General features: G+C 39.3%; 1 protein-coding gene across 1 annotated transcript in view; it reads right to left on the bottom strand.

Moving 5' to 3' along the window:
* Window positions 1-13,688, bottom strand: part of DYNC2I1 (dynein 2 intermediate chain 1) — a 112,793-nt gene that overhangs the window by 60,350 nt on the left and 38,755 nt on the right. Inside the window, exons 6-8 of the mRNA XM_089651807.1 lie at window positions 8,991-9,062; window positions 8,685-8,880; window positions 3,898-3,994 (exon numbers count right to left, since the gene is read on the bottom strand). Of these exons, the coding sequence (XP_089507933.1) occupies window positions 3,898-3,994; window positions 8,685-8,880; window positions 8,991-9,062 (365 nt within the window). The remainder of the gene's footprint in view (window positions 1-3,897; window positions 3,995-8,684; window positions 8,881-8,990; window positions 9,063-13,688) is intronic.

Raw genomic sequence — 13,688 nt, 5'->3', positions numbered from 1 at the left:
AAACCTGAGATCTTTCACCTCTTTCAATCTAATGTTGGTTCTGCTGATGATGCATTACTATGGCATTCCCATTAAGTTTTTTTCAGAGGTCTCCTAATTAAATATGGCACCCAGAGAATAAACTTCACCAACACTCTCTATCAACTCTTAACTAAAATTAGGCTGCTAAATATTCTCATAAAGCTAATCCCAATTCCCAAGATGAGGCAGACTTGCAAAAACTGAGAGCTCTACTACATGCACTGCTTCATAAACATTTTTATTTTTACATGAAGAGTCTGCACACCACCTGGTATACCCACAATAATAAGCCTGGAACTCTTCTAGCGAAACAGCACAAGCACAAATTGGCACAATCTAAAATGGAGAGAGGGCTTCCCTTGCGGCTAAGTTCCGGACTCTCCTGAGAGTGGGACAGCGGGAGTCAGGCCCAAAGTTGCACAAGTCGCCTGTAGGAGTGCTGGTTGGTGGTCCACTCAGAAGCACAGCTGGTGCACGGAAATAGGTCTGCAGACAGGAGGCGCCTGTGCATGGTATGCAAGCCCTTCCGGGATTTAGGTGCTTACTGGGTAGTCGGTTAAAGCCAAGGTCAGGTACCATGTGGGAATCAGGGCAGGCGTAGTCAGATGGGATAGCCGAGGTCCTACACAGAGGAGCGAGATAGAGAGAGTATCCGTAAGCCAGGCCGAAGTCAGATCAGGGGTAAGGCAGAGTAGACAGGTCCAGCAGCAAGCCGAGTCGGTAAAAGGAGATCACGGGTCAAGTCACAAGAAACAGGAAAAGGGCACTGGGAGCTAGAGATCATCCAGCAACTTGAGGAAGTGATGAGCCTCCTTATAAAGGCCGTCTGATGAGGCTGATGTGTCCTTCTGCGGCCATGCAGAGTACTGGCAGAACTGCCAGGTCTTCCAGAACCTCTGCCATGGACAGGACCCTGACACTGTTATATTTGCCTATGTTATGGAACAATTAGCAGCATCCCTTATCTCAGGCATCTCAGTTGGTTCAGAATACAAAATAGTACTTTATGGGATGATGTCCTTTCTCTGTCTAAACTTCCTGAGCCACTACCTGCTATACAAGCTACACTAGAAAACTTTGTTTCGATCTCCCTATACAAGACTCGCTTCTCTAAATCTAACATGCTTAACATAAATCTACATCCAACAGACAAATCTGAAATCTCTAATATGGCACCAAACGCTTCCCTCACCTATTTAGGTGTTCAGTTGGTAGCACCTACCAATGCTCTAAATAATAAATACTTGTGAGCTATTATAAATGAGGTCTTCAGTGAATTATAGATAATTAATAAATAATTATCTACTAGTGTCATGCGCTTGGTGCGCTGGCACTCACACAGACTCACTTACTAGTGTTAATACAGTAACAAAAATATTAATAGTGCCGCGCTCCTATTGCTATATATAATATAAATTCAATCTACTCTCTTTCCAATGAATATATATATTGAAACCTCAACAAAATCCATAAATCACTATACTTAGTGGGTAAAAAATAATATATAATCACTGTGACTGGTGAATCAAAAAATGGTTATAAAAGAACCTTAATAAATTAGGCTGATCTCAATCAATTAATGATAACTAATAAATTGAAATTAGAGTGTGTATAAATACTTGGTGCCACTCATCAATCCATCAATATTGTGCAAAAACATATATTAATATTAATGTGCAAGTGCAAACATAATAATACATGAATAAATAAAAAGTCTTTTGAAGTAAGTGCAATGTGCAGGTGAGTTCCTTATTCCCTTTTGCCTCAGGTGCCTTGTGATCTCCCTATGCGCTCACCTTAATATTTGCCCAAATAAATTCAGGCAAATAAGCTTTTAATCCTTCCAGGATTGATGGGATAATGCTGATGTATAGGATGTTTCCACGAGGTAAGTGTAGATCTATTATGGATACTCCTGTACTCTCCTCTCTCTCCTTAGGCTGCTGCTCATAGGTGAGTATTTATTAAGGTTCTTTTATAACCATTTTTTGATTCACCAGTCACAGTGATTATATATTATTTTTTACCCACTAAGTATAGTGATTTATGGATTTTGTTGAGGTTTCAATATATATATTCATTGGAAAGAGAGTAGATTGAATTTATATTATATATAGCAATAGGAGCGCGGCACTATTAATATTTTTGTTACCAATGCTCTGTTTACTGTTAGTAACTCTTTGATTGCAAAACTACTTAATATACTGTATGTAATGATCTACATCACACTAAAGCTTTCTGGTCTGGCCGCATTGCTTTTACTAAAATTTTTCTCTCACCCCACATTGTTTATCTGTTCCAGATCCTTCTTATTCCTATGGTGCTCACACAAATCAGGAAATTACAATCCATCTTAAACATTTTCATATGGAGCAAAAAAAGTCTACATATTCAGAGCTCACTTTTACATATTCAGAGCTCACTCTAATGCACCCCTACCTCATGGGCAGGTGTAGGCAACCCTAAGCTTTTAATGTGTTACCGAGCAGTTATCCTGCACCGAACCAAATTTGGTGGTTCCCCTCCATGGCACTTTCCCAGACTCAGATTGCACAATCTGCTCTTCAATCATCACTGAAAACACTCTTAACAGCTCTTTTATTCTGTCCCAAAATCACCTCACTCCTATATAAACACAATTGTTGCTATTACACCTGTATGGGCTACTGTAGTGAAGCTCAATAAAGGCATTACTAGACACATCTTTTGTTGGTTGCCACTTGAGGCGCTTGAAATTCTATTCCCCGATTTATCCTTGCAATACTGGATCTCAGCTGAAATTTGACTCATAGGGGACTTGTATAACACTATTGATCTTAACAACTTCTCAAAACTGAAGGTCAAATTTGGCATTGACCAGCCGACCAGCTCTGTTCCCATGATTCCAGCCCAAAACATGACTCCACCACTGCCTTGCTGACGTCGCAGCCTTGTTGGAACAGGGTGGCCGTCCACCAACCATCCACTACTCCAACCATCTGGACCATCCAGGGTTGCACGACACTCATCAGTGAACAGGACTGTTTGAAAATTAGTCTTCATGTATTTTTCTGTCCAATGCAGCCGTTTCTGCTTGTGAGCATTGGTTATTGGTGGCCGAAGAGAAGGTTTATGCACAGTTGCAAGACTCTAGAGGACTCTACACCTTGATGTCCGTGGGACTCCAGAGGCACCAGCAGCTTCAAATATTTGTTTGCTGCTATGTAATGGTATTTTAGCAGCTGCTCTCTTGATCTGATGCATGGATCTAGCAAAAATCTTCCTCAATGTGCTTTTATCTGCACGAACCCGTCTGTGCTCTGAATCAGCCACAAATCTCTTAATAGTGCGATAATCACGCTTAAGTTTTTGTGAAATATCTAATGTTTTCATACCTCGTCCAAGGCATTGAACTATTTCACTCTTTTCAGCAGCAGAGAGATCCTTTTTCTTCCCCATATTGTTTGAAAATGGTGCTCTGCTTAATAATGTGGAACACCCTCCTATAGTAGTTTTTCCTTAAATTGGGCTCACCTGCCAATCTAATTATCACAGGTGTCCGAGATTGTTTTCAGTGATCAAAAGAGCCCTGAGACACAATGCCATCCAGGAGTTAAACTGAAAACCAAAATATTTAATCTTTGTGACACTTAAATAGAATTTGCATAATAATTTGGAACAAGGTGTAGTGTATCTGGCTGCAGATACACAGCTACAACTTATTTAGGAGGATTTGTTTCATCTCTTGTTTCGATCTAACGATCAGCTTCTGTTGAACAGGGAGGGCTACACACAGATTGAAATTTGGCTGATCCCTATTGAACCAAGTGAATTTCGATCCATCTGTACCCACCCTTAGACTTCAGTTAAGTGCTGTGAGTGGCCAGAAACACTTACTTTTGCTTGCAGGCTATTTGGCTGCTAACTTGACGTTGCTTTGCAGATCCAAAATCTATAAATACTCCTCTATGAGCCTTCCTACTGGAACTTAACTCTACAAAAGAGACACAAAAATACAACAAAGTCAAAATGCAAAGTGATGCTGGGCAAAATATCAAATCAAATGAAATACAACAAATGTAAATTTATAAAGCACTTTTAATACAATCTTCAAATGTGAACATGCGCCATGTAGGGAACACAGTGTACCTATTAGGATATTTGGAATATTCACTGGAATTCTGCAATTCAGATATTATGGTATATGTAAAAGTCTAACTAAAAGGCAAAACTTTTTTTTTTTTTTTTTTTTTACTTTTGGATAGAGTAGGGAGGGATTAGAACACCTGTCGGTTTTTAATGTGGACTGTGCCCGTTAGGGAGATTCACTGTATTTGTCCTGTTTACCATTATTATCGAAAGTGAAAATAAAAGAAAATCACACATTTTGGGTTGGCATCAGAACATTAATAGAGGGGAAATCTCACAATGCTATTAGCATAGCAGATGTACTGTATGTTCCACAGCATTTTACAGAACATAATAGTATCAATTCATAAAACTTTAAACAAGGAGAAGGAGAATTTTCAGCCATGTGACTAACTTTTAAATCTCATGTAACTAGTTTAAAAATAAGAATCCTTATCCTTGTGTTTTAGTTTTGTGAATGAAGCCTAATGTATATTAAGATTATTATCAGTCTAAAAAAAATGTATTGTGCCCAAGGAGTATTGATTTCGAAATAATACAAAGGGTACTGAACTCATTACGTGACACTTGCGAGGCAATGTGACATCATGAATCTTAATGACTTAAAAATTATAACAAGCAAATTCAGATAAGCATATACAAGCACACTGTTTAGGGTACTGAAACAAAGACCTGGCAGTTGCAAGGCAAACGTTTTTTTCAATGAGGCTCTATGGCTCTTAATGTGAATACCAAGCAAATTCAGACTGGTATTTCAATGACCCAAAGGGGCATAACACAAAATTTGCATTTTGGTTTACTTTAAAATCTTTTTGTTGGATTATATTGCAGGACACAGGGTACTTCAAATTCATTACTACTTGGGTTATGCTGCCACCTGGCCAAAGAAAGATGCAGGACCCTCCACCTGTGGTAGTTTGATGCTGAATTGCCCAGGAAGCAAGAACACTACTGATGGAATGTGCCTTGGCCGGACCAAGAGGAAGCTTGCCCTTGATCCTCTAGGCCTGAGAAATAAATTGACAAATCCACTGGGAAATACTGGATTGAGAAGAAGTCTGACTGTTATGACGATCCACGAGTAGAACAAATAGAGAGTCAGACTGACAAAACAAAGCTGTAGACTTCAAATAAATTTGAACAGCTCAAACAACATCCAAATGGTGAAGCACCTTCTCCTTAAAATGCTCAGGATTAGGAAAAAAGAAAGTCCCGTTTCAGATGGAATGAGCATACAAACCGAAGTAATGGCAAGCAAAAAAATCAACCTTGCACATAAGGAGCAACAAGGGAATCTTGGAGAAGTCTGAAAAAAAGGCAACACTAAATAAGGGTCCTATAGAGACAAAGGGGGCCGCACAGGTGGAATGAAAAATGAGACACATTGGGTCTCTAAACCATAAATGGCCAAGGCCAGGATCTGGCCCTTGGTGGCACTTAAGGCCAGAGACATCTCCACACTAGTCTGGAAAAATCCAAAATAAGACATTCGACATATTAGAACTTTCGAGTCTCACGTTAGGCGAAATAAGCCTTTCATGTAACATGGTACCCCATCCTGGAGGTCAGCTTTCTTGCCTTGTGAAGGGTAGGAATTAGAGAGAGTCAGAAACACACCTATCCATTAGCACTTGGACTTCAACAGTCATGCCATCAAAGCCAGTGATTGTAAAACAGGATGGAAGATCAAATCCTGCAACATCAAGTCTGGTCGATCTGGAAGAGTCCACGGCTCGTGATTTACAGTCCATTTAGAGATTTACAGTCCATGTACTACATTCTTCTTTGCCAAGCAGGTGTGATCAGAATCACCAGAATGCACAGCAGGCAAGGAAAAAGCTGAAGTCTAGGAAAGTCAGATCAGGGAAAACTGAAGTAGACACCAGGGCATCCACTGCTTGAGGATCCTAATCCGGAACAGAACCCTATCTAATGTTTTGTTGAATCTTGGCCCAACAGATCCACATCTACCCCACTGCAGGCACATCTCTGCAAACATCTCCGGGTGAAGAGCCAATAAACCTGGGTTCAAAGTATGCCTGACAATTTTCCACACTGGGAAGGACTATAGCTGAAAGGACCAGAAGGTAAAGCTCTGCCCTAAACATCTACCTCAAGGACATGACTTTTTGCCCCTCCATGATGGTTGATGTATACCCTCTGTTGTGGAATTGCTCGACTGCATCCTGACTGGGAGATCTCAAAAGGTAGACAGACTAGTGTAGGAGAGCTACCCAAATCACCTTAAGCTCCAGGATGTTGATCAGAAACCTCCGCTCTTTTGACGACCATGTTGCCTGAACAAAGACAGAGACATAATCCAGCCAAAAAATACAGCATCCGCCATCAGCACCTTCCAAAACACCTCTGTACAAGCTGTGACATGAAGAGTGAGAGAGCAAGCGAAAGAAAAAGCGACAGTAACCGATTAAGTGTAGATTTATTAATAAAATCATGCATAAATTGCACTCACTGGAGGTAAAAAAAAAAAAATATAAGCATGTCATGTTCCTCCGATCTGGATTATGGTCGGCCTCTGTAAAGTGGAACTGATGTACTATGCAGAGTGCTGGCAGCAGAGCTTGGAAAGGAAGCGGCCAGCAATCTACAACTGGGAAGCCCCCTGGGGGGGGGGGGGGTAAGCTCATACCCTACAGAGCCATGGTGACAATGCATTTCTGGGTGGGCCAGCCCCTTTCTCAAGACTGCGCACACTACTACATGGAAACCTAAATAGGTGCTGTATCAGGACCATGGGCACAGCAAGTCCTAACAAAACGCTACAAACAATAATTAACACCGCTATCCTATTCTCAATGTTTTACATGCATTCCACCTAAACATAAATACAGAGTATAGGATATATGGAAGCAATGGAGACAAACAATGGTAAAAATGACAATAATCATACTGCAAATTTCTTGTAAATATAAAAGGCATAGAATAAAAAATGTGCATGGACACATAGGATAACATTAGTTGTTTCTACAATAAAAAATGCTAAACTCCATTAGGAGCAGCGTTTTTTTAAGTCAGTGTGTATGGGGCCCTAGAGCATGGTTTCAGCTTATTACTGACTTCACTGGGGGCAATTGACTCTTGATGTTCTGAGCCCTATGATATGCAAAATGTCCTGTCTTCCTAGAGGTGCCGCAGCTGGGGAAAGTGTTTCTCACATTAATAATGTGATGGACTTTTTATGGACTCTATTATTGTATATGCTAAAGATAGCATTACGCTTTTTGTGGCATTTTTTATTTAATTTATCTGTATAAAGTGTGAATGATCCACAAGCTCACTGTTCAGCACACTTGCAGTTCATTGAAAATACAAGTCTGTAGTTGTAGGACTAGTTTATCCATTTAGATTCCTGGGGGGGGGGGGGTTGCTGCATAGCTATGGGTTTAACATGTAACCTGTTACCAAAGGTGAACATATTCTTTAAGCTCAAATGTTTCAGGTATTACATTGTAACCAAAGCCAACTTCTAAATGTTCAGCACCCAACTTACCTTGAGCCCTCAAAAAACCCAGAACCGGAGCCAACACCTTTAGTAAACACTTTGGGAGCTGTGAAAAGACCAGATGGCAACACCAGAAACTAGTATTTTGGCCATCCTCCATTATGAAGCGCAAAAAGTTGTTAACAAGACTGAAAAACTGGGATATGCAGGTAGGTATGCTTGATATTCATGGATGCCAGAAAATCCCCTTTATGAAGTGAAGCATTCACCAACCTGGTTGACTCCATGCTGATTTTCTGTATGCTCAGGAGTCTACTGAGACCCTTGAGGTCCAGAAGGGGCCAGATGTCTCCAATTGGCTTGTGAACTGTGAACAGGTTGGAACAGAAGTCAAGAGAATTCTCCCCTTTCAGTAGGTGACTGATAACCCCATGAGACAGCAGCCTTTCCAGAGCTGCAAAGAAAACTGCTCTTTTGTGTGACTAAAAAACTAAAAACTGAGGCTTAGCTGAGCTGGGAGGAGTTATGCCTGGGGCAAATGCCTAGGATCAGGCAGGTACAAAGCAGCAGTTCTAGTGAGGAACCATGGCTTTGAACACATTTTTTAAGCAAATTCTGTTTTTTAAAAAGTATAGGAACTGTGGTTCTCCAGCATAACCCCTCAAGCCAAGCCTGTAGTTAACAATAGTAGTTTACAGGGCAACTAAGATAAGTAGTCTTGACAAAAAAAAGGCAGGCAGAGATCAAAGGACAAGTTACCAGTTTTGCCAGTAGGTTCTTGCAGCTGCTCTTTTCCCTATTACGGACTTACAATGTCTTGTTCTGTACATGTCTCTGTGTGGAGGCAGCCATCTTGGCAGAGGCAAAGCTTTGTTTTCTGCTGTTTATGAGACTCCAGTTGCAAAGTAATAACATCACCAAATCTAACTCCGGGTTTCCTGAAACAGTCAGAGGCTGGATTGCCTTAAATATCACACTGCAGATCTAACTGCCTATTTCAATAGCTTTGTTCAAGACAACATCAGTGGCCAAATAATAGTTGCAAATAGCATAAAACTCTTGGAAAAGATACCTTTAGGTTCTGAGTCTTGATCACTATGGTCATGTACTTTCTGTTGGTGTACAGCTGGGACAGAAGTTATGTTTTCATTCTCCAGGAGCATGGCCTTCTGAATCTCCTCTAACTCTCTGTTCCGCTCAATCGGTGGCTGCTCTTTCATTGGGGTACTTGCCTTTTCACTGACCTCTTCAAAATCATCCTCATAATCCTACAAATCAGATATTAAAATTTAACAGTGACATAGAATTTTTTTTAGATGTGTTGTTAGGTGCATATACTAATGAATGGACAGCATATTCTGGTCACAAGCTTACTTACTTCAAAATCCTCTTCATAATTAGTGGAATCATCATATGCTGTATCTGTGTTCTTTATAGTCTCTTCAATGTCCTTGAAAAGAAAAAATACCCTTACGGACAGCAATAAAAAGACAAATGTATTCCTATGCATTCTGTATCAAACAGGAAGTACAAATGTTTCCACAGTGTGCCCATTGACCACTATGTTACATACATAATCAGTTTGAAAAAAAAAAAACACAAGTCCATCTAGTTCAACCAACCGAAAAAAACCAATAGAAACCCTCCACATACACAATCCTACACCCACAGCTGATCAAGAGGAAGATGAAATAAACAAAACAAAATACCAATCAAGCATGATCCAATTTGCTCCAGTATGGGGGAAAAAAAATCCTTCCTGATCCCACAGGAGGCCATCATATACTCCCAGGATCAACTATCACTGGTGTTATTACCTATAAGGTCCCTTTCACATGATCAGTCAAATCGGGCCCACCTGTCAATTTTTCAGGAGGACCCGATCAGACCCTCTATTTACATCTATGAATAAAGTTTTGGAAAACGTTATGCTGGAAGTTAGACCATAATAGAAGACATATCCCTGTCATTCAAATATCAAATGAGAGCCTTGGTCCCCAATAGAGCTCTTGATATCATGAGAGGCTTAGTACCCAAAAAAGGATACGGAACCTAAATAATGACTTGGAGAGGCCTTATGTACAGCCAAGGCCTTGGATCCAATGAGCTCCACAAAAGGTATAGATTAAACTGAAAACTAACACTATTTAAGGAAGGACAGGGTCCCTTTAAATACAAGCTTATGTACTAACTTTTTCATTCACTGTCCTCTGTCTGAGCCTACTGCAAGCTTCCTACCCTCATTGGAATTTGCACAGCAAAAATCATAAGAATAGGTCAATCTCAAAGCCATGTGAGCATCTAATGAATCTGATTGCACAGATCAAACACAGATTTAACTGGGGGGGCTTTTTGACTTCATTAGAGAAAACAATGCTTTCTGGATAACATTAGCAGCAGTCTACTAAACTTTACTTGTAGCCTGGGGATGCGGTTTAAAATGCCTGCACGGCTTACAGCTTCCATTTCCTCTAGACGTAAAGTTTTACAGTATGTGGGTGTTAAAAATGGTTTCCAAGCCCAGAAAAAAGCTTTCATCTGTTCTCAGCATAAATGTTTACTATAATGGAATACAAAAACACACAGAGTGAGCAAACACCATGCAAAGTGTAAGAGAAATTGTCAAGACCTGTTTTAAAATCCATTTTGAATAACGATCAAAGAAAACCAAATTGGATAAATTTGGCAGCTAGTCCCTTGTTCAGACATTTACTGTTAGTGGATAATTTAACTTTGCATCATTGGCCTCATATAGTTCTTGGGAAAAAAAAGAAACACGTCTCTACACATTTTGGATACATTTCTGAGAGTTTGCCATGCAGGCTAAAGTCATATTAGAAAACTTATGATGAAAGTACTCATAATTGCACAAGAGTTAGCTCATAATAGAAGCCATGTCCTTGTCATTCAACTATCAAATGAGGGCCCTGGTGCCCAATAGAGCTCTTGATAACTGAAAGACGGGGGAGTATCCAAAAAGGGTACAGGACCTAAATATTGACTTGGAGAGGTCTTATGTAGAGCCTATATCTTAGATCCAATGAGCTCCACAAGGGTAGAGATTAAACCGAAAATTAACATGTTTTAGGGCAGGACAGGGTCACTTTAAATACAAGCCTATGTATTAACAGACATTTACTTTTAGTGGATATTTTAACTTTGCATCATCAGCCTCATACAGTTCTTCAGGGAAAAAAAACACGTCTCTACACATTTTGGATTGGTGACTTTCTGAGGGTTTGCAATGCAGACTAAAGTCATTTTTACACCAGAGAGTGTAGAGTCCAGTCTGTCACCATTACCTTCTCATTATCCCTTTTTTGCTTTGAATGGGATGCCCTGGAGTGTTTGTGATAAACTTGGTTTTCCTAGTGAGACAGCAAAACAAAACAGAACCAAGAAAAAAAAAAAACACTACTTAGTTCACTAACTGAAGACACTGCAAGGAGGAATGATGTTCTGCTACCCATAATGGGCATATTTCTGCTTTAATCAGTGTGGAGAAGAACAATAACTGCCACTTTCTAGTTGAGCACCATACACACTGCTTTTTACCTTATTAGAGTGTGTATCTATCACTAAAAATCATAAGATGTGAATCAATAAGGCATACATTTTCATTACCAAATAAAACAATTATAAAGGAATAAAGAAGCACATGCTCTTAACATCATATCACTAGCAGACAAGACAACATACTTTGGCTAATAAGGGCATCACAGTATCAGACACCATCAGAGACTCGACCCATTTACTTGTGTTACTAGAATTCTCCTAATGAGTATTGGTTAATTCAACCAGCAATCTGTCTGAGTTGGCAGCCAGCAAGTCTGCATCTGCATTTGTATAGCTGGATATGTAGGAACCGCAATTTTTTTTTGCTAAAAAGTGTTTAATTCTCCTGTGATAAGGGTCTTTTTTTAAACTTATTTTATTGGAAAAGAAATGAGATGCATACATGCTATACAAAGGAAAACTATATAAAAAAAACATTTAAAAAGTCAAACTCTTGTCCGATGACAAGATATAGACAGAAAATAGGTACATGAATGGCCAAAAGCATACTCAAATATCCAATATAATAACATGAGACAGAGACTTACACAAACATACATCTTGCATAAGCACATCTATTTATCCAGTTATCTAAACTTTAAACAGACCAGAGTAGAAATATACACTACACCCTGCTTTTCACGCAGGGAGAACAATTCCACCTAAAATGCTCATACTCTAGGAACCGTAGGGCCATCGCTATAGTGGTCGCCCCCAAACTTATACCATAGAACTCCGACCTCATTTTCCAAAAAGAAGATTAAAGGTCAGCCCACAAAACAGGAGCAGGACCATGGGAGGTATGAACTATAAAAGGAAGATCAGAGATCAAATATAGCAAAGAGTCACTTGTATCCTGCTTGTCTAACCAAGGTCCCCAAATTTTATTAAATTTGGCTGGGCACCCACTAGCCTCATAAGTCAACTTAAATTATGAAAGATTTTGATTTATAAGGCGACGCCATAAACCAATATGTAATGGTTCAGACCGTATCCAAAATAATACAATTGTATTATAAAGCAATACAATAAAGTAATAATCGTAGGAACAAATTTAGTCTTGGAGGGAAGCTCAACATCATTATACATACTCAAAAGACACCATTTAAGACTACATATATTAGAAAGCTCAAAGACTTCCGAGATGAATGCAGTGACCGCTAACCAGTACGGTCTGACCTTGTTACAAGGCCATACCATATTAAGTAAGTCTCCGTGTTCTATTTCACACTTATGAGATAAGGGCCTTTTAGGTATAATGTTTAGTTCATCTTTCAGACCATGATTCATATTATACCTATATTTAGCATTTAGGGTGTAACATGAACATTGGTCAAATTCCCTATCCCCACTCTCAAACCATTTGCCCCCTCTACCTAACTAAATTGCAGGATTCTTCTCCTTTCAGGATTCTGTTTTGTTCTGAAGTCAGTTCCGCTTCGTGTGGCTCTGCCTGCAGAGCCACGTCATCCATTCACAGGACTGCTGAAAGAATACACATTACGTATGCCACAGCAGCAGAGAGACTCCTAGACCTCAATGGACCACAAGTGTAGTAGACCATTGCTTATTTCCTGCTATTCCATAACAGTAGGTCCATACCTCTGTAAGGACCTACAGTAGGTCTGCAGTAAGAGTCTGCAGGAGCTTGTGCACTGAACCCAAAATGCACTTCTTTTGGTTGCAGGTTCTAATGCAAAACTTTCATAAACATACTTTTTTTTTTTTTTTAGAAGTATTAAGAAAAGTACCCCTGCACATCCTTTAATAATCACAAGAAAAAGTGGAAAAAATGGAAAAAAAAAAACACTGAATGAAACCTATATAAACAATACTAATATGAAAACACAAGCCTTACAAGATACTAAGAAATATAAACCTGATTCAGTGTTATAATGTCTAGATATAAAATCCACAAATTTTAGGAAAAGAAGGAAAGAAGAATAAGAAAAAAAAAACCAAAAACAAAAAAAACCACGTGTAGTGTCTTTTAATGATTATCCACTGTTTTTTTAACTTTATTTTCCATGAAGTTGGACTTTCTCTAGTTTTTTTTTTTATTCCCATCCTAGACATTTGTGAACTTGAGAATTTGTGAGCATTATAACACATTGATAATTTTAGTGCAGCACTGATCTTTAATCAGGCATATTCTAAAATGAAAGCTTATTTCTGTAATTTCACACTTACTACAAACAGCATATTTTTTTTAAACAAAAGCTCAGACCAATGTAAGTATGCATATGCCACACCTGTGGGACCACTGCTGAAGTGGAGAATTGCTGTAGTAGTTAATATTCTCTGATTGGATGAGGTGGAAAGGTGGGAGCAATGATGCCCCAATCTCCACCTCATCCAATCAAAGAAGGCCTTGCATTCATTAGGAAAAATGTAGTAGGGGTGACTACTACAACACTTCCACAATGGCCCCACTGATATGGCATACTTACAATGGTCCAAGCTGGGCCAATGTAACTATGCAAGAAAAACCATACCCGGAATTCAGATGGTAATTAACACA

The sequence above is a fragment of the Staurois parvus genome, unplaced genomic scaffold (assembly GCF_062004578.1).
Source record: "Staurois parvus isolate SC_StPar_1 unplaced genomic scaffold, SC_StPar_1.0 ptg000005l, whole genome shotgun sequence".
In the NCBI taxonomy this organism is placed as follows: Eukaryota; Metazoa; Chordata; class Amphibia; order Anura; family Ranidae; genus Staurois; species Staurois parvus.
Note: the sequence above shows the minus strand (reverse complement) of the source record. Positions and strands in the feature narration are given on the sequence as shown.